Here is a 21,110-nt window from a genome sequence, read left to right as displayed (position 1 = left end):
ATATTTGTGTAGGATACTCTTAACTTTCTGTTATTTCCATTGTATTTTCTGTTTCTTTTTTGTTTCTCTCTGTTATGGTCCATTTCTTCAATTTCATATTCACTACTCTCCAGTAGAATTCTTGTTTTTCTGACTCCGTTCTGTTCTCGTTTTTTTTTTTTTTTTAGCTTCTTTCCTTTTCATTTTTTCCTCTCTTTCCTCTTTATTCATTTCTCTTTTTATCCATACCTTTTTATAATGTTCACTTACTGCTAGCTTCCCTGTTTTTGCTAAGATACTCTCTGCTGTTGTTTGTGATCTGAATTTAATCTTAATTGGTCTGGTCTTATCTGTACTATACTTTCCGAATCTAAACTTCTCTTCAATTTGTTTCATTATTTCAGGTTCATCTTCTTGAACTAATTCTAGTAACCTACTTTTTCATTTTCCTCCTTGATTCTTGTGGTTCTATCTGGGTTATGTTTCTCTTCCATTCCTAATATAATTATACTTTTCTTTTTATCTGCTAAGTCTCTTACTATATTCTCCTTCTGTCTCATCACTTTGATAACTGAGTCTTCAGTTTGTTCCTTCACTTGCTGTTTAATTATATCAGTAAATGCAACTTTACTATTTTCCTGTATCTTCCTCCACCCCTAGCCTCTTTTGCTATTGTTTCTTTATTGTCTTTATTGTTCCTTTTTAATTCTTCATTATCATCTTTTACTTCTCTTAACTGTCTTTTTAGTTCTATTTCATCAGTTAAATTTTTGTTCGCCTTCTCTAGGTCTTCCAATCTTTCAACCCTTTCCGCAATTTTTGACATTTTACCGAACCTAATCTCCCAATGTTCGGTCATTTGTTGAAGTTTTTCCTCCAGTTTTGCCAGTCGGGGGCGGTTGGTATCCGCCGCCCCCTCATTAAATCCATGGAAATTATTATCCTCACCTTCTAATGTGCTGCTCTTATCTATGTTTCTAATCTTTACATTTTTGTTAGTTCCTTCGTCGTCACTAAATTGATCCGGTCCGCGCTTGTTTACATGGCGTCTGCCTGCCTGGACCAAGTCCTCCCCTTCCTCATTTCCCTCAGTAATCCCTCCCCTTCTCATTTTTCCTCACTTTCCCCCTACACCACGAGCAATCTCCTTCCCTGTAAATACAATAGGTACTTCCTTTGCGTTGAGATCCACGAAAATTTCACTTTTTCTTCAGGACGTCAATCCTCGCCGTCTCTTCGACGTGTGTGTGTGTGTGTGTGTGTGAATGTGTGTTTGCACCTTTCACCTATTTTCTACTTCATTCACCTCCTCTTCCTCTCTTAATTTCTTTCCTGAATATCTTTTTATTTGTTTCAAATATTTCTGTTGTACTTTTACCCCATTTCACACCTGCTCTCCTCTTTACCCCCTCTATCTAATGCTTTACTTCTCTTTTCTTTGTACCTCTCATATGATTCTCTTATCCTATTTTGTAACCAATCTGTGAATGCTTGTTTCTTCTCTTCTACAACCTCCTTTGCTTCATCATCCCACCACTCACTACCCTTCCTTCTATTTCCTCCTGCCCTCCTTGTTCCACACACCAACTTTGCACACCTCGTGACTCCTTGAAACATTCCCATTCCTCCTCCACTCCTAGTTCTACTCTACCCTTTACTCCCACTCCTCTCTCAGCTTCTTGTACTCCTTCTCCTTTTCTTTCTCATTTAAGTTTACTCTAAGCATCTTCTCACAAACACACTGCCTATTTCTTCTCTTTTACTCTCATACGTACCATATCCACGCACATTAAGAGCCCCAAAACGGGGTCCTGCTTGGAAAACGCCTCCCAGACCCTCTTATGCCTTTACTTTTTTGTTTAGGAATATCCCCTTTGTGACTACAGAGAGTAGGATGCCTAGTCCTATTCCCGTCCCGTTTTTGTCGCCTTTTACGACTCGAGCGGGAACGCTGTGTTATTATTCTTCTCCCCCACCACAGGGTTCGGCGAAAAAAGGAAATGAACATTCAAAGAAGTGGTACAGGACTTTATGACATAGTAGGGGGGCAGCGTCACGGAGGGACAGTCGCAGTATAAAAAAGTATCATAATTTCTCTATGAATAGAGATTTCCTATATTGCAGACAAAACTATGTGTGGCTCTGGTCCATAGGGGTGCCCAATATAGACCCTAAAATATCAGCTGCATGCTACTTAGTAGCTTTTAACTCCACAATAACATTTTATATTAAAGATACAAAGGAATATACACCAAAAATCATGAAGATAGGAAAAAAAAATTAATGTTACCCACTAAGGAACTGGCGGCGCCTCCCCTTTAGGCGGGGATTTCCACCACTTTTTATCAAGAGTTTCTAAATATAACCGATGGTGGCCACACGACCATGGGGATCCTGCTCAGATTCTACGCAGTTCATCTTCACACAGATGCCAAGGAGGAGCTGTCGCCCCTCTGGTCTAACAGCAAGGATGTCAGCTTTCTGTCTCCGCTTCTACGCCACCGCCATTACCATTGCTGTCCTCAGCAGCGACGGTAGGGCGACTACCGTTCCGACTGAGAACAAATCCTTTGATAAAATTGCAGACTCTGTACAAGATCTGGTGAAGATTTTTGCCGACTGCAGGACCTCCGAGTCGGTGCTAAAAGTGGCTGAAGTTCTTAGTAGTCAGCAAACCACTTTAAGTAAGTTTTTGTCAACCACTGCCCACAAATCCCCGCCGCAGTGTGTGCCCACCAGCCTCGACCTGGCGAGTCGAGTGGATGAACTTGGGACTAAATTGGAAGAGGTCAGAAAATGGGCGACCCAAATGGAGGAGCGTCTGCTACAAGTGGAGACTACATCCTCTCAAGCCAAAGAAAGATCTCAAGACAACGAGGGCAAGCTTCATCAAATGCAGGAGTCGGCCAGTAAAAGTGAGTACCTGAGAAACCTCATTTTTGTTGCGTGTGTTTATCGTTATGTCACTTCCCTAGACTCAAAAAATGCCAACGATTCCCTCGTTGTTACACCACCCCTGCCCAAAGTTTATGCTCACCAGCGTAGACAAGTTGTTTCCTTCTCTCATGACGAGTCGAGGTCTTTGAGAAGGATTGGTCTATTGGTTAATTATCATTACGGGTACATTTATCTAATCGCAGCTCTGTATGCACACTAAGTACTATACTCATGGAGCACCTGTGTCTATACTTCCATTGGTCAAAATTGATTTCAATTTCACTTTTTCCATGCTATTCAACGAATGAATGCACCTGTATAGCATAGTGTATTTCTTAACATCCTCGAACATTTTCCCTTCATGTGTCTTCCCATGCCCACTAGTTTTTCGTTGATGTTACGGAAGAATGCATTTCTTTGGGAGCCCCGTTTCTCTGTGGGTGTGGTGTTGGTGCAACCAAAGCTTCCAACCAACGGAGCCTGATAGCATTTGTCAATTTATTCATTCACTTATTCATCGTTTATTTGTATGTATGTCGTTTGTCTTTTTGTTGCGTGTGTTTACCGTTATGTCACTTCCCTAGACTCAAAAAGTGCCAACGATTTCCTCGTTGCTACACCACCCTTGCCCAAAGTTTATGCTCACCAGCATAGACAAGTTGTTTCCTTCTCCCATGACGAGAAGTATTGGTCTATTGGGTAATTATCATTACGGGTACATTTATCTAATCGCAGCTCTGTATGCACACTAAGTACTATACTCATGGAGCACCTGTGTCTGTACTTCCATTGGTCAAAATTGATTTCAATTTCACTGGTTATTTGGATGTACTATTTCTTTTTCCATGCTATTCAACGAATGAATGCACCTGTATAGCATAGTGTATTTCTTAACATCCTCGAACATTTTCCCTTCATGTGTCTTCCCATGCCCACTAGTTTTTCGTTGATGTTCGGAAGAATGCATTTCTTTGGGAGCCCCGTTTCTCTGTGGGTGTGGGGGTGATGCAACCAACGGAGCCTGATAGCATTTGTCAATTTATTCATTCACTTATTCATCGTTTATTTGTATGTATGTCGTTTGTCTTTTTGTTTAACTATTAATTTGTTTATTTACCTTTAATACGACGGCAGCCAAAGTGAACGGGTAAATACAGCCCAACAAGGGTTTAGTCGATAAATCCTTCCTTATTGAATGGGTAACATAGATGAATCAAATAGCTTGGTCGTTATCAGAATAAAATCATTAGTACCACCCGATGACGAATGGACACTTGTAGCGGACCGAAAGAGCAGAAAAAGTGCAAACACTTAATAATTAAATCACTTGTGTTGTGAGGTCTCTCCCACTGTAAAGAATTACAAAGGAGAAGCATGCCGGCAGGAGACCTTTTGGTCCATAACTAGGCGGGTGCGAAAGTAATTATAATAATAATAAAAACAATGATATCAATGATAAACAAATAAATAGGTAAAGTTGAATAATAAACAGGTATATAGTAAATGGGCAGATAAACAATAATAATAATCAAATAATAATAAACAGACAATAACAAAAACAATATAAAATAAATGACAGATATTATGGCGTTGCTTACGTGTTCATCAGGGGTTCCCAAACTTTTCAGCTCATCGACCCCCTAGTAATGTTTTAGGATTTCTATAGACCCCCAAACTATTAATTCACGAATTATGTCAGTTTGTTATTGGTGTTGTTATTGTTATTAGTGCTAGTAATATTATTATTATCATCATTATAGTTATTATTATTATTGTCACAAATTTCCTGGACAGTGGAAGGAGAAGGTGGTGGTTGTGGGGCGTGGGAAATACGTACCTTAAATGAGATGAAAGGGGGGGGAGGTGATAGCTTACAGTGGGAAGCCAAGGTCTAGGAGATATGCATCACCGACCGGGACCACGCACGCTCCCTTCACGGCGTGCGTGTAGGGTCGATATCGACCACCTAGCAATCTACTGACTCCCCTTCGACCCCTTGGCTATTTGTCGACCCCTTGGATGGTCTCATCGACCCCTGGGGGTCGATATCGACCACTTTGGGAACCCCTGATCTAAATGAATATTCAAGCTTCGAACTGAACTACTTTGCACTGCCTCTTACAACACTCGCATTACGACTGACAAAGGCGGCTATACTCGAGACCAAAGTAAAACGAATACTATAAGGTACGTTAGTGGGGGGGGGGGAGAGCTAGAAAACCTCTCCACTGCGCAGGTAAATGATGACGTCAACGGAAATATCGAACCCAAGGTTCCGCGGGTCGAGAGCTGTCAGTCACTCACACACCAGTGTGTGGAGCGAAGCTCCATTTTCTGATTAAAGGGGTAGCTAAGACAGACAAATAACATATGAAAATGCCAACAGTTTGTATAGTGCAGAAGTGCAATGACGTTAGACTGAAAGATGATAAGAATAAACATTTCTTTTCACTACCCAAAGATAGAACTTAGAAAGAAATGGATTGAATTATGTGGCACATACAATACCCGGTCATCTGGATATGTATGCAGCCGTCATTTTGAAAGTAACTATTTATTAGTAACATTTCCTGAAATTTTCATTCAATTGCAAATAAACAGACTAAAGAATCCGGCTTAAACATAACTGAGCTTGGTGGAGATAAAGGTCTACATATAAAATCCACGCTTGACATGTCATCCCATCTAATAACTCGTCATATTAATATAATCCTCCTAATGTGAAAGCATGGAAAACATTTTTATAACTTTTCTGGCGGTCATATCTCAGATACTGATAATTTGAGGATAAGAAAGTGATACTGAGTAATTTCAGTATTGTGAACATCATAGTGTAATTTTAAAGTCTACCATACATACAGATGGTTTTCTTTAAATTTTACATTTTCTTCCACCTTTCACTCTCCCCCTCTGGATTTCCTATGACGTTCACTGTGGAGGTGCGCGGAGGGTGGGGTGGGGTGGGTGCTCAACGCACCTTATAGTATTCGTTTTACCTTGACCGAGACCTCCAGTGGCTCCTTCATCGTCGTGCCTTAGAGAAGTTTTCAGCGTTTTTTTTTTTCTCCTTTCTTTTTAAGGATTCGTGTTGTGGTCCATCTCTCCCACTATCTCTTCCCTACCTTCTCTCTATCTCTGCTCTCTCTCTCTTTCTCTCTCTCTCTCTTTTTTGGAAATTGAGGTTTAACCCATTAAACTCCGATGACAAAATGTCTTGTCATTTGGTCAAATAAAACAAAAAATCATAAAACACCAAAATGTTTGATCAAACATTTTGGTATTTTATGATTTTTTGTTTTATTTGACCAAATGACAAGACATCTTGTCATCGGAGTTTAATGGGTTAATTAATTATTTAATGGAAAGTTTGAGAACTTACCGGTCACAATTTTCTGCCGGGTTGGGTTCTCCAACATTGGTAAGTTTGAATGAAGTAGATCTTGAAGGCCTTTTGAACCGAAGCCGTGATCCCTTGGTTAGAGGTTACCAAAAAAAGGTCCTTCTTCGTCCTAAGCTCAGGGTAATCTGACGACTGTTCCGACGTTAGTACGCGCCGTCTTCTAAGGGACTCATACGAGTTCGAATGGAGCTCAGAAGGCCACGGGTTCATTTTTACCTTAATGTAATTTCTCAAAATAATTCCCAATTTATTAAACCAAAATTGTTACATAGATTTAATAAACAAAATAAAGAGGAGGGGAGTTTTATCGTATCTTATTTAAAGTTACAATAGGCGTGGTTCGAAGTTTCAGGAACGGCTCCTAAATCGAAGAAAATAGCGCTTTGAGGGAAAGTTTGCCGAACTAAGGTAAACACTACGATTCCCAATAACAATTGCCACATTTTCGCACGTAGGCCGTTGTAGATAACACTCGAATTGATCCATGGCATAAACAAACTACGTAACTGTATATCTTTGGTCGTTGATGGATTAATACAATGTTGCTTCAGTCAATTGCCTTATAAGGGTTTTAATGTTTTAGAAACATATCAAATACTCGTACTCAACAACGGAAATCATGTCTACATGGTTCTGATATGTCATAGGTCAGGTCAGGGTCGGTGTTTCAGTTTGCTAGTGACGCCGCGCGGGTGAGTTACAGTGACAAATGCGCCGACAGACCTTCCGATCCATAATGGGGCCAAACGAAAAATAAAGATATAAATAAACAGATAAATGGATAATTATATAATTTGATAAAACAAACAAATAAATAAAAAATAAACAGATAAATGTTTTCACGGCTAGAGGAGAGCTTGGTCTCACGACACACGTTCTTATTTCTTAATTTGGCTCTGACCAGGTTCCTGCAGGTCACCGTTCTACCGAGTGGGTGATGACTGTGTGTACGTCGACACCTCACTCAGGCTTCCGTGGTCACAATGCCGCAACTTCTGCCAGGGCTTCGGGGGAGACTTGGCTGTTCCCTCCGACATCACCAAGCTTCGGGAATTCATCATCAGATTCAACAAGAGTAAGTGATGTGTGTTTCTCTTTGAATGATAACACTGGGTAACATTTTTTAACAAGTTTTGTTTCTCTTAATTTTTTAGTGTTTCCGATGCAAAAATTTGCGCTGGTTCCATATATGCATTTGCTTTTCTACTATCGACCGTTTTAGTGATATAGGAAATAATACTAATATGAAGAAATGTATGGATACGGAAAACATGTGATATGGTTCGGACAAGCCAGGGAAATGAAACTCCCAATAACACTACGCACTCGGGCCTTTCATAAACTCTAAACTCGTAAAGGAAAACCTAAGAGCGAAGGGGAACTTGAAGCTCGGAGAGGACTGTTGCTTGGACAGGAGTGCTGCTTGAAGAGGAGTACTGCTTGGGGAGGAGAGCTGCTTGAAGATGTTGTGTCCTGGAGTGAACTGCCCGTCACTTACCGTCTCGGCTAGGTTCCCCTCTTTATAAAGGAGGCTGGTGAGGAAGCCGGCGAACTTTCCGAATTCCTGATTGGCCAGCACAGACTGGAGACAGGTGTCAGAGAGGGTGAGGTGGTACAGGGCAGTCACAGAATACGAGCCCCTTGTACTTCCTCGCTCCACACCTAGAAAAGTGGAAACTCTGCTCTTCCGTCTGCGTCTGGAGGACCGTTATTTCTGGCAAATAAAGACCAACTCTACGGCAGGAGAAAGAAGATGCCAACACTGCAGCCACCTAGAAGCCACCCTTGAACACTATCTCAAGAATTGTCCCGCAACTGCTTTTCTGGGGAGAGGGCCTCCGACAACATCTGAGGGTCATGTGCGCCGCCTATGCAGCCACTTAAGTAATTACGAACTGCGTCGGCTGGTGGAGTGTCAGCCCTCCCCTATAAATTTATGTATATATATATATATATATATATATACATATTTATCTATATATATATATATATCTATATCTATATATATATATATATATATATCTATATATATATATATATCTATATATACATATAGATATACATATACATATATCTATCTATCTATATATATATATATATATATATATATATATATATCACTTGTTCACACTATTTACATGAAACACCGATCACATTCGCCAGGATGTGCATACGTATTTTACATGCGTATGCACATCTTATGAATGTATGAGCGGGTGTGGTTAAACCGGCACACACTCATAATTTTAAAATCACCCTCCAAACGGGCTCAACTAAAAGCCCGTGGGAACATTCTCCCAAATTTCACAGAACAGAACAGAATGTGTCACGGCCAGTCTGGTTTTGACCAGCGGCACGTCATCACAAACATACATAAGTGTCGCTTCCATTTTCCTTTTTTCAGGTTGATAATATAAATATTGACATTCTTGATCATGGCTTCAAGTGGATGCAGATTTTCGCCAGATTCATTCAATTATGTGTGTGGTTTCTATGCTGGACAACATTTATCACAAAATTGTGAAAGGTGTGAAGTAATGGACTGTATTTTGGAACGAGTGTGGGTGACCAAGAAAAACCATGGGGGGCCCCTCATGTGATACGTGGAAGTTGTCGATCAAATTTACGTAGATGCATGCCTGGCTGAGAGATGCAAGAAAAGCAATGCCATTTGCTGTGCCGAGAGTTTAGCGAGAGCTCATAAAAACATCACGATGATTGCTACTTTTGCATGATTGACATATCAAAATACAGAAAAGCTTAGGGAAGGAAGGAAGGAAATCCCTTCCATATCCCAGCATTCTATTCTACGTTGCACCTGTGCCACATGATGATACACCTCACTGGTTCCACGGCCACCAGAAAATGTGATCAATCTGATCAAATTGTGAACTCTATTCTTTGTAACTGAATCAGTATTGAAATCTTCCACACATCTAGCTGTTTTCTTGCAATGCGATTACACATACAATTCGTATTCAGGTTCCCGTTGATAAAACCACATGATGATGATACTTCACTGGTTCCACGGCCACCAGAAAATGTAATAAATCATATCAAATGGTGAACTCAGAATCAATATTGAAATCTTCTCTTGTTATGCGATTACACATACAATTCGTATCTATGTTCCCGTTGATAAAAGCATTTTTTCAGGTAGAGGATATGATGGAGGTCTCATCAGGACAGTGAGGTTGTGGCAATGAAAAAATGGATGAAAATTTTGAGCCAAGACTGAGTACCCACCCACACTTTCCGAACCAACGTGAATTGGATGAACTTATCGGGGACTTGGGCCTCACTAAGTCAAGAGATGAACGTTTAGCATCCAGAGTGAGAGTGAATGGAATATGTTGGGGGAGGACAGTACACAGAAAGCACCATGAGGAATTCAAAGTATACTTTTATATATGTGAGGATCTCTGCTTCTGCGAAGACATTAATGGCTTATTTGAATCACAATGGCAAAAGCCGACAAGACTGTGAGAATAAACACCTTGTGAGATCGAAACCTTTATTAGTACTACGTTTCGCTTGTTACAGCTTTTTCAAGTACAGACATGACACACACTCTGAGCACATATAAGCCAACAGGGAAGGAACTGGGAGAGGTTATCAGGGAGGGGTGGGTGGTAGGTGGAGGGGGAGGAGGGGGACGGGTGGGACTTGGTGGAGACAAAGGAGGACATTTCGGACAGTTTGTTGAAGTGGACTAAGGGGGACATTTCATACATTTATTTAATGCGGGTAACAGATGGATTATAGGAGGGGCGATGTTAAACATGCCTCTGTTCTGCTCAATGGTTTTGAAGCTTTGAATGGCGGCCGCTTCGAGGCATTTTCTCCTCATCCTATCTGGTTCACTAAACAGAAGTTCTGCGTTATCCCAATCCAGATAGGATGAGGAGAAAATGCCTCGAAGCGGCCGCCATTCAAAGCTTCAAAACCATTGAGCAGAACAGAGGCATGTTTAACATCGCCCCTCCTATAATCCATCTGTTACCCGCATTAAATAAATGTATGAAATGTCCCCCTTAGTCCACTTCAACAAACTGTCCGAAATGTCCTCCTTTGTCTCCACCAAGTCCCACCCGTCCCCCTCCTCCCCCTCCACCTACCACCCACCCCTCCCTGATAACCTCTCCCAGTTCCTTCCCTGTTGGCTTATATGTGCTCAGAGTGTGTGTCATGTCTGTACTTGAAAAAGCTTTAACAAGCGAAACGTAGTACTAATAAAGGTTTCGATCTCACAAGGTGTTTATTCTCACAATGGCTTATTTACTGCTATTGGAATTGATCACAACCCTGAACAATGGCGAATGTTCATAGATACTTCTATGAAAAAAAAATTTGTTTTACTACATAATGGGAATCAGTATCCATCCCTGCCTACAGCATACTTGGTACAGATGAAGGAAGAATATGACAAAAAGGCTTTTTGAGACGGTCAATTATGACGAGTTTAAATGGAATGTTTGTGATGATTTTAAAATGCTTGCCTTCTTACTTGGATTATAGGATGGGTACACCAAGTATTCACATTTTCTTTGCCTATAGGACAGCTAGGCTGATAATGAACACTATCAGAAAGTGGAGTGGCCCCCTCGAGATGACTCACAGCCAGGAGAACTCAATGTTATTAGACATCCTCTTGTAGGGCCTGTCAGTGCTGCTATCCCCCTTCATAAAAACTTGGTTTGGTCAAACAGTTTGTGAAAGCATTATATCATGGTGGAAAGACATTTCAAGAGATTCGTCTACTCTAGACTATCAGAGGCCAAAGTTAAGGGTGGTATATTTACTGGTCCGCAAGTAAAGTGAGGAAAATGTTGAAGTCTGAGCAACCTGAGAATGCAATGAGTGATGTCGAGAGGCGTGGTACGCATTTCGAGGTATAGTTGATGGATTCCTTGGTCATTATAAAGACCCAAACTGCAAGCAGCTCGTAACAAAACTTTTGGAAAGTTATAAGAACTTAGGGTGTAGAGTGTCATTGAAGGTGCACATTTTGCATTCACATTTGATTTTTTTTTTTTTTTTTTTTCGTGAAAACTTGGGAGAAGTGAGTGAAGAGCATGGTGAGAGGTTCCACCAGGACATTGCTGCAATGGAGAAAAGATACCAAGGAAAATGGGACACAGCTATGATGGGAGACTATATAATTATGGTCACTGGAGCGTAAAGATCAAGGAACTCGCAGTAGGAAATCACGCTCATCACTGCATTTCTAGCGGGCTCTTATAACCGTATCACATGCTTTTATACATTTTCTCATTAGTTTAAAAAGGGAATACAAGGACAAAATATCAGCTACTATTTATAGACAATGTGAATATGCGAAAGATAGCATAGTTTGTTTTGTTTATAAAACCTCAATTGTCTTTTGAAATATCGATACTATGCATTTTCCAATGGTATTACTAAAATCAGGAGAGAAAACAACCTTAGAAACACTAAAGATAATTCAAGAAACAAACGTAGCGTTACCCTGTGTAATTAATAAGTGGACGGTAGTTGTCCTGTAGCTTTTGTATACATTATAAAGATTTCAGCATTTTTTCTAGTCTTGTGATTATTTCTTCGTTCTCCTAGACACTAGCAGCAAAAAAAAGTTCTGTTGGTAGCCATTCTAATTACTGAGGAAGCTGTAGCATTACTGGGCTTTTCCTGAACTTGGTAATGTCTGCTCTCCAGAACCTACTTCGGCGGGTTTTACTGTCTGAGATTGAAGGTACATACCTGTACCAAAATGCCTCTTCCCCCTCATAAGGGAGGTGACCAGTCAAGGTATGCCCTCACGCTTCATCCATCCCACACTCATTTGTTTTCCATTTCTACCTTATCTCTTTGGGGATGAAGGGTCATCTCTGTACCCCACCCACTACCTGGGTCAGAAGCATTGCACCAAGACAAAGGACATCCACAGCAGGGTCCAACAGCCGAGGCTGGTCTACCTCCACCGCTTCATTTACATGGCGACACTCCCTCCTTGTCCTCTTACGTAAAGAGTAGATGACGACTCCATTAAACAACTACCCCATTTCACAACAGTTCTCCTCTTTGTTTCCCCCGCCATCCTTTTGTTTCTGTTTTCTTTCTTTTGTACCTCTCTACTGTGCACCTGATCTTCGTATGCTTGCTTCTTTTCTTGCACCACTGCCTTCGCTTTGTCCCACCTTCCGCTGCCTCTCCATCTGTTCCTTCGTATCCTCCTCATCTCGTCTTTGCACTTTTTAGCACGTCCTCCTTAAAACATTCCCATTCATCCTCTACTCCTGTTTCTCTTTTACCCTTCACTACCTCCATACTTCTCTCAATTTCTGATATTCTTTATATATATATATATATATATATATATATATATATACATATATATATATATATATATATATATATATATATATATATATATATGTATATATATATATATATATATATATATATATATATATATATATATATATACAAATATTTATGACGTAAGCGGAGTAGGAAACACAGGAATCTTAGCCTTGAGTTTATTCCTGACTAGTTTCGCAGGTATGCTTTTTCAAAGCATACCTGCGAAACTAGTCAGGAATAAACTCAAAACTAAGACTCCTGTGTTTCCTACTCCGCTTGCGTCAACCAGTCAGAATGTCTCAACAATATATATATATATATATATATATATATACATATATAGATATATACATATTTTTATATATATATTCTTTATATATATATATATATATATATATATATATATATATATATATATATATATATATATATATATATATATATATATATATATATGAGAAAGTGGGTGGGGAAGGGCAAACGAAGATGTGTTAGGAATAGAGTTTATTGCCCTAACGTTGCGACCAACTTGGTCTTCTTCAGAGGACTACAGCATTACAAACGGATCACAATTCTTATAGTCGTAGTGAGAGGGAACCCGCCAAGGTATGAGCGTCATGTTTTCCCTTTGGCTAACGATTTAATTATTAGGACACTTGCTGCTTTCGAGAGGCATTTAAATCCGTCTCTGTCGTTGTTGTTCTTGTTGGCGGCGATATGTGCAGCTTCCACAGTTTTTCTCATTTTCTTCTCAAATCCCTCGTGTAGAATTTCTGCGTTGTTCCAATCAGGTAGATGTCCACATTTGTCCATTTGGAACAACGCAGAAATTCTACACGAGGGATTTGAGAAGAAAATGAGAAAAACTGTGGAAGCTGCACATATCGCCGCCAACAAGAACAACAACGACAGAGACGGATTTAAATGCCTCTCGAAAGCAGCAAGTGTCCTAATAATTAAATCGTTAGCCAAAGGGAAAACATGACGCTCATACCTTGGCGGGTTCCCTCTCACTACGACTATAAGAATTGTGATCCGTTTGTAATGCTGTAGTCCTCTGAAGAAGACCAAGTTGGTCGCAACGTTAGGGCAATAAACTCTATTCCTAACACATCTTCGTTTGCCCTTCCCCACCCACTTTCTCTCTCATTTGTCTGAAATAATCTTAAATATATATATATATATATATATATATATATATATATATATATATATACATATATATATATATATAATATATATGTATATATATAATATATATAATGAAATATATATATATTATATATATATACATATATATATATATATATAAAGAATATCAGAAATTGAGAGAAGTATATATATTTGTAGTCACTTCAGCACTTTACCTCTTTCTCTTTCCTTTTCCCTCCACTTTACCTCTACTTTTAATTTCCCTTCTACCAGATGATGATCTGACAAATCCGCGCTCTCTCCTATTGAATATATTTACATCCAGAGCTCTTCCAATCCTCCTTTTGCATACCACTATATATTCCATTAAAGCTCAGATTCACTTCCACCTACTGCCTTGTTCCGCATATGTGCATGCTTTCCTTCATCTTAGACAATGTACCCGTTATGGTTATATTCCTTTCTCTATACATCTCTAATATTTTCGCTCCACCATGGTTCTTAATTGACACTGTACCTTCTTTCTTTTTCATCTATCGACTCGCCTCCAACTATATCATTGAGATCTCCCAACACCACTACATTTACAATCCTCCCAAAATTCTCCATTTCCTCCTCACTTTTCTCACTACCAAGGCCATATGGGCTTACAATATATATATATATATATATATATATATATATATATATATATATATATATATATATATATATATATATATATTATCCCATCGAATTTCATTGACTCACATTATTATCGAAGATACTATTGTTAATACAGTCATACGCTTACCAGCCGTGCCACTTCTTACTCCTTCTTCAGAGTTCCTACACACCATGTTCCAAATTTCCAAGGTCACCCTTCCTTTTCAATTTATGTTCACTCAGTACTAACACTCTTTCTGCTCCCAGATATACGACCCTTTTATTTTCATCTGTACCATATCTACATCCACGACTATTTAATAACACAATTATTAAGGTTCTAGTTGGGGTCCTCTCAGACCTTCTTATGCTTTGACTTTTTTTTTAGGAGGAAGACACCTAGTGGGAAGTCACTATAGGCTGCTCACTCTATCCCATTTAATCGTCTTCTACAACAAACATGGGATTACAGTGTTATTATCTCCCCCTCCCATCCATAAAATGTAGTCATAGAAGTTGTAATAGGACATAGAGGACAGCATAAAGGATGGACAGCAGCAGTACAAAAAGGGTAGATATTTTAAATGACACAGACGAATGATGTGCGACTCTGTAATAACTGGGTTTTTGAACAGTTATCTGTTTTTTATATCTTATTTCCTCATCCGTGGTATTGGTTGCGTGTTATTGTGTCAAAGTAGCATGCAGTTGATACTTTAGGGTCTATATGGGGCTCCCCTACAGACCAGAGCCACACATAATTTTGTTTGTGATAGAGGAAGACTCTGTTCATAGAGAAATGATGACACTTTTATTATACTACGACTGTCTCTCCGTTATGCTGTCCCCCAACCCCTTGTTACTGTCCTGTACCATTTCTCTGAATATTCATTTCCTTTTTTCGCCTACCCTGTGGTGGGGGATAGAATGCTGCCACCAAGTCTTTCCACTTGAGTCGTAAAAGGCAACAAAAAAATGGGACGGGGATTAGGAATAGGAATCCTGCTACCTGTAGCCCCTGTGGGGCTACAGGTAGCAGGACCAGAGCCACACATCATTTTGTCTGTGATAGAGGAAGATTCTGTTCATAGAGAAATGATGACACTTTTATTATACTACGACTGTCCCTCCGTTATGCTGTCCCCCAACCCCTTGTTACTGTCCTGTACCATTTCTCTAAAAATATTAATTTCCTCTTTTTTTTTTTTTTTTTTTTTTTTTTTTTGCCTACCCTGTGGTGGGGGTTAGAATATTGCCAAGTCTTCCCACTTGAGTTGTAAAAGGCGAAAAAAAAAAAAAAAAGGACAAGGGTTAGAACTAGCAATCCTGCTACCTGTAGCCCCACAGGGGACATTCCTAAAAAGTAAAGGCAAAAGAGGGTCTAGGAGTTTTCCAACCAGTATCCTAAGGTTTGGGTCTTTTAGTGTGTGTGAATGTGGTACAGATGAGAGTAAAAGGAAAGAGATAGGCAGTATGTTTGTGACAAAAAAGATGGATGTGCTGGCTTTGAGTGAAACTAAAATGAAAGGGAGGGGTGAGTGTGAGTTTGGGAGTGTAGCAGGGAGGTTCTCAGGAGTGACGAGGGGACGAAGGAGATAAGGGATGGCTATACTAGTAAGTGAAGAGATAGGTAAGCGTATAGTGGAGTGGAAGGAGGTTTCTTCAAGGTTGATGTGGATGAAGGTGAAGCTGGGAAAGGAGATGTGGGTTTTTGTAAGTGTGTATGGGCCTGGTAGTGAGAAGAGCGAAGAGGAAAGGGAGGCTTTTTGGGTAGATTTAAATGAGTGCATAGAGGGATTAGGGACAATGTAATGTAGTTGTATTGGGAGACCTTAATGCCAGGGTAGGAAACAAACCAAGAGACAGAGTGATTGGGAAGTATGGAGTTCCAGGTAAAAATCGTAGTGGAGAACTGATGGTGGAGATGTGTCTTGAAATAGAGTTGATGATAGCAAATACAGTGTATAGGAAGAAAGTCAAGCATAAATACACATGGAAGAGGGTGATGGATGGAAGGGTGGCAGATAGAGCATTAATGGACTGTATAGTGGTAACCAGGAGTATGGTAGGAAGAGTTAAGGATGTACATGTTCTAAGGGGAGAGAGTGGGGGAACATCAGATCATTTTCTGGTGGAAGGTAAATTGAGAGTGGAGAATAGGTGGAGAAAGAGGAAAGGGGCAGAAGGTAGGGAGGTACTTAGAGTGAACTGCTTAAATGAGAAGAAAAGGAGGAGTATAAGAAGCTGAGAAAGGAGTGGGAGAGAGTGAAGGATAGAGTAGAAATAGGAGTGGAGGAGGAATGGGGATGGGTCAAGGAAGGAGTCATAAGATGTGCAAAGATGGTGTGTGGAACAAAGAGGGCGGGAGGAAATAGAAAGAAGGGTAGTGAGTGGTGGGATGAGGAAGCAAAGAAGGTTGTAGAAGAGAAGAAGCAGCCATTCATAGATTGGCTACAAATTAGGACGAGGGAATCGTATGAGAGGCACAAAGTAAAGAGAGGGGAAGTTAAGCATAAGATAAAGGAAGCAAAGAGGAGAGCAGATATGAAATGGGGTAAGAGTAAGACAGAAATTTTTTAAGGTAATAAAAATATGTTTTAGAAAGATATTAAAAGAGGAGAAGGAGGAGGCGAATCAAGTAGAGAAGAAAAGGTAAAAGGTGCAAATGGAGAGATGATATTGGAAGAGAAGTCAGTGAGAGGAAGGTGGGCAGAGTATTTTAGGGAGCTGCTAAATGTGAAGGAGGATAGGGAGGGAAAGGTAGTTGGAGTGGGAAATGCTAAGAAAATGACAGTGATGAGTGAGGAAAATGGAGGAGAAATAGGGAAAGATGAAGTGAAAGCAGCTGTTATGATGATGAGAGCAGGTAAGGCACCTGGGTTGGATGGATACCATGCAGAATGTCTGAACAAAGGAGGTACAGTTATGGCGGAATGGATGGTGAGGTTATTTAATGTTTGTTTAAGAAAGGGTAAAGTGCCGGAGGACTGGAGGAGTGCCTGTATAGCTCCACTTTACAAGGGAAATGGGGACAAGTGCGAATGTAGTAATTTCAGAGGGATCAGCTTGTTGAGTGTAGTTGGGAAGGCCTATGGGAGGATCTTGATTGAGAGGATTAGGAGAAGAACAGAGGGAGTAATTGGTGAGGAACAGTGTGGTTTTAGGACAGGTAGCGGTTGTGTAGATCAGGTTTTTGTGGTAAGACAGATATGAGAGAACATACATACATATACCAAGGCTTTTTTCCCCTTACAAGGGGGGTAGCCAAAAAGAAAGTAGGAAAGCTCCAATACTATATTGATAAAAAAAATGGCATCCGCTACACTACCGCCACCTATTGTCTTGACACAATACTACAATATTTTCCGGGGCAACTATTATATTTTTTGCATTACTTATTCGTAGTCTTGTGATAACTTTTTCTCGATATTATCTTTTAATATAACTTTGTTAATATAAAATCTAATTTCAACTTGAAAGAAGTGTATGCCCTCTTCAGGAGAGTACGTAGGGTAGAGTACAAAGGGGACTTATAAGCTACAGAGAAGAAGAGATGTGGACAGATGACCTCACTCAGGCGCGGGGCAAACTGGGGTGGCGGAGGAAGGAGGGGGTGAGGAGAGGGGGGTTGTAAGGTCCGCACCAGCTTGTTAACTGCCGCGCGTGAAATTATGTCAGGTGTCCACTGCCCTTTAGAAATGCTAATATTAGGGCATTCCTCAATTAATGCTGATTCGACTATTTTCCTCCTGAAACCGCAGTGGGACTTGAACACTAATCTGGCCTTACCCCAATCGAAAGAATGGGATTTGTAATACATAATATAAAGAATTGAAGATAATAATCATTCAATTTATTGTGATTTATCTTTTTTGTTAACTCACCAAATCCTGATTCCATATACTGTAGATAAGAAATTGCTACAGGCAATACAGGTGCAGACTTATAATCTATGCCAGATTTAATATCTGTATCAGAATGATATTACAGATATTGATATTTGCAAGACATGTTATTATTATCACCATCAATATAAAACAAGCTTTATTAACATCACCCATATCTCATACAATTAAGGTAAATGAAGCCACATACTGCATTTTGAAGCCTGAGATGCCACCTCCCCATTGCTGTCTGTTAGTGTGTTGGAGGAATTGTTGCTACACCTGCACATACATGCAAAGGAAATTAGACATAACCTGAATATTGAAACAAACTTAAACATTCCTACTGTACTTATGCTTTGATTATTTAATAGCAAACCACTTAAATAACATTCGAACAATTCATTATGTTCAATATATTCAAATAAACAACTTTAATACATAAAATTAAGATTCTGATCAGGTAATGCATTCTGGAGAAGTCTGGACCTGGTTGTTCCATTTGTGTAGTTTTTTGGGGGAAAATGTCTACTGCATAGCCTCAGCAGATTTTTTAAATAATTGTGGGACCTGAATAACATTCAGCCATGCCATACATCTGCAAAGATGTATATAATAAGATTATCATGTACTATATAGAATATTACAAAAATATGTACTGAATCAAGAAAAGTGTAATCATTACCTATTTACTTTGCCTTCAATTAAAAAAAATAATAAAGTAGCTAAATTACTGTGTAATCCACACTATTTACTTTCCACACTATGCTTTAATTGTCAATTCTTAAAAAACCTGTTTCAGCTCTCTCTTGTCTTGAATGTGACAAGGATTCAATGTGTCTTAAGGATTTGTAGGAGGGCAAAGAACCCCATCAACCCTCCCTCTTGGATGGAGTGAGAAGGAAAGGGTTATGGGAGCCTGGACGGGGGTAACAGTGCTATATCGCAAAAAAAAATAATGTCAGATTCGTTTGAATTAGCCCAAAATACCCTAGAAAAACTCTAATAGTATAAAAAATATAATATATAATGTATGATCCTTAAAAACAATATCTTATTGGCGACATATCTGGGGAAAATATATTTCCTTCCTATAATAAATAAAAAGATGTTTTGGAAAGAAATTAAGATGTTTTGGAAAGAAATTAAGAGAGGAAGAGGAGGCGAATCAAGTAGAGAAGAAAAGGTAAAAGGTGCAGATGGAGAGATGATAATGGAGGAGAAGGCAGTAAGGGGAAGATGGGCAGAATATTTTAGGGAGTTGCTTAATGTGAAGGAGGATAGGGAGGGAAAGATAGTTGCAGTGGGAAATGCTAAGAAAATGACCATGATGAGTGAGGAAAATGGAGGAGAAATAAGGAAGGATGAAGTGAAGGCAGCAGTTAAGATGATGAAAGCAGGTAAGGCACCTGGGTTGGATGGATGGCATGCAGAATGTCTTAAAAAAGGAGGTATAGTGATGGTGGACTGGCTGGTGAGGTTATTTAATGTTTGCTGGAGAGAAGGTAGAGTGCCAGAGGACTGGAGGAGTGCTTGTATAGTTCCACTTTACAAGGAAAAAGGGGACAAGTGTGAATGTAGTAGTTTCAGAGGGATTAGCTTGTTAAGTGTAGTTGGGAAGGCTTATGGGAGGATTTTGATTGAGAGGATTAGGAGAGGAACAGAGGGAGTAATTGGTGAGGAACAGTGTGGTTTTAGGACGGGTAGAGGTTGTGTAGATCAGATTTTTGTGGTAAGACAGATATGTGAGAAAGATATAGGAAAGGGGAAGGATGTTTTCTGGGCCTTTATGGATCTGGAAAAGGCTTACGACAGTGTAGACAGAAAGGCACTGTGGGAGGTTATGCAGATATACAGGATAGGAGGAAAGCTTTTGGGAGCTGTCAAGAGTTTTTATGAGAGTAGTAGAGCTTGTGTCAGGATTACAAATGGAGAGAGTGAGTGGTTTGAGGTAAAGGTGGGACTTCGTCAGGGATGCGTTATGTCACCCTGGCTGTTCAACTTATACATGGATGGGGTGGTGCGAGAGGTGAATACAAGGTTAGTGGGTCAGGGATTGGAGATGGTTAAGGAAAATGGAGAAAAGTGGGAGGTGAGCCAGCTGTTGTTTGCGGACGACACTGCGCTTGTGGCAGGATCGGAGGAGGGATTGAGGAAGTTGGTGGCAGAGTTTGGGAGAGTGTGTGATAGAAGAAAGCTGAAGATAAATGTGAGTAAAAGTAAGGTGATGAGATGTACAAGGGGTGAAAGTGGCAGTAATCTGGAAGTGAGAATTAAGGGAGAGCAACTGGAGGAAGTGGATAGTTTTAGATATTTGGGTGCAAATGTGGCAGGAAAGGGTGGAGTGAAGGTGGAGGTAGAATGTAGATTGAGAGAAGCGAGTAAATGCCTTGGTGGTTTAAAAAGTGTAATGAGAAATATAAATTTGGGAATGGATGCTAAGAGGAGACTGTATGAAGGAGTGATTGTGCCAACAGCACTGTATGGAGCAGAAACATGGGACATAAGAGAGGAAGAGAGAAGGAACTTGAATGTGTTTGAGATGAAGTGTCTGAGAAGTATGATGGGGGTTCTAGGCTTGATAGAGTGAGAAATGAGGAGGTGAGGAGGAGTACAGGGGTGGAAAGGGAGCTGGGAGATAGGGTGGATGAAAGAGTTTTAGGATGGTTTGGACACATGGAAAGAATGAGTGAAGAAAGACTAGTAAAGGAGGTATGGAAGGCAGATGTGGAGGGAGTGAACATGAGGGGACGTCCTAGGATGAGATGGAT

General features: G+C 39.9%; 1 protein-coding gene across 2 annotated transcripts in view; it reads left to right on the top strand.

The window, feature by feature from the left end:
- Positions 1–2,332: 2,332 nt before the first annotated feature.
- The window catches only part of LOC143036741 (uncharacterized), a 27,392-nt gene continuing 8,614 nt past the window's right edge, over positions 2,333–21,110 (top strand). Inside the window, exons 1-3 of one of the 2 annotated variants that reach the window (XM_076204429.1) lie at positions 2,333–2,894; positions 7,221–7,391; positions 14,844–14,977. In XM_076204429.1, the coding sequence (XP_076060544.1) occupies positions 2,348–2,894; positions 7,221–7,391; positions 14,844–14,962 (837 nt within the window). In that variant the 5' untranslated portion in view covers positions 2,333–2,347 and the 3' untranslated portion in view covers positions 14,963–14,977. Of the gene's footprint in view, positions 2,895–7,220; positions 7,392–14,843; positions 14,978–21,110 lie in introns of those variants that run through there. The other variant, XM_076204428.1, reaches the window with a different exon arrangement.

The sequence above is a fragment of the Oratosquilla oratoria genome, chromosome 21 (assembly GCF_046742065.1).
Source record: "Oratosquilla oratoria isolate Oo_2021 chromosome 21, ASM4674206v1, whole genome shotgun sequence".
Classification (NCBI taxonomy): Eukaryota; Metazoa; Arthropoda; class Malacostraca; order Stomatopoda; family Squillidae; genus Oratosquilla; species Oratosquilla oratoria.
This window is presented reverse-complemented; position numbering and strand designations above follow the sequence as displayed.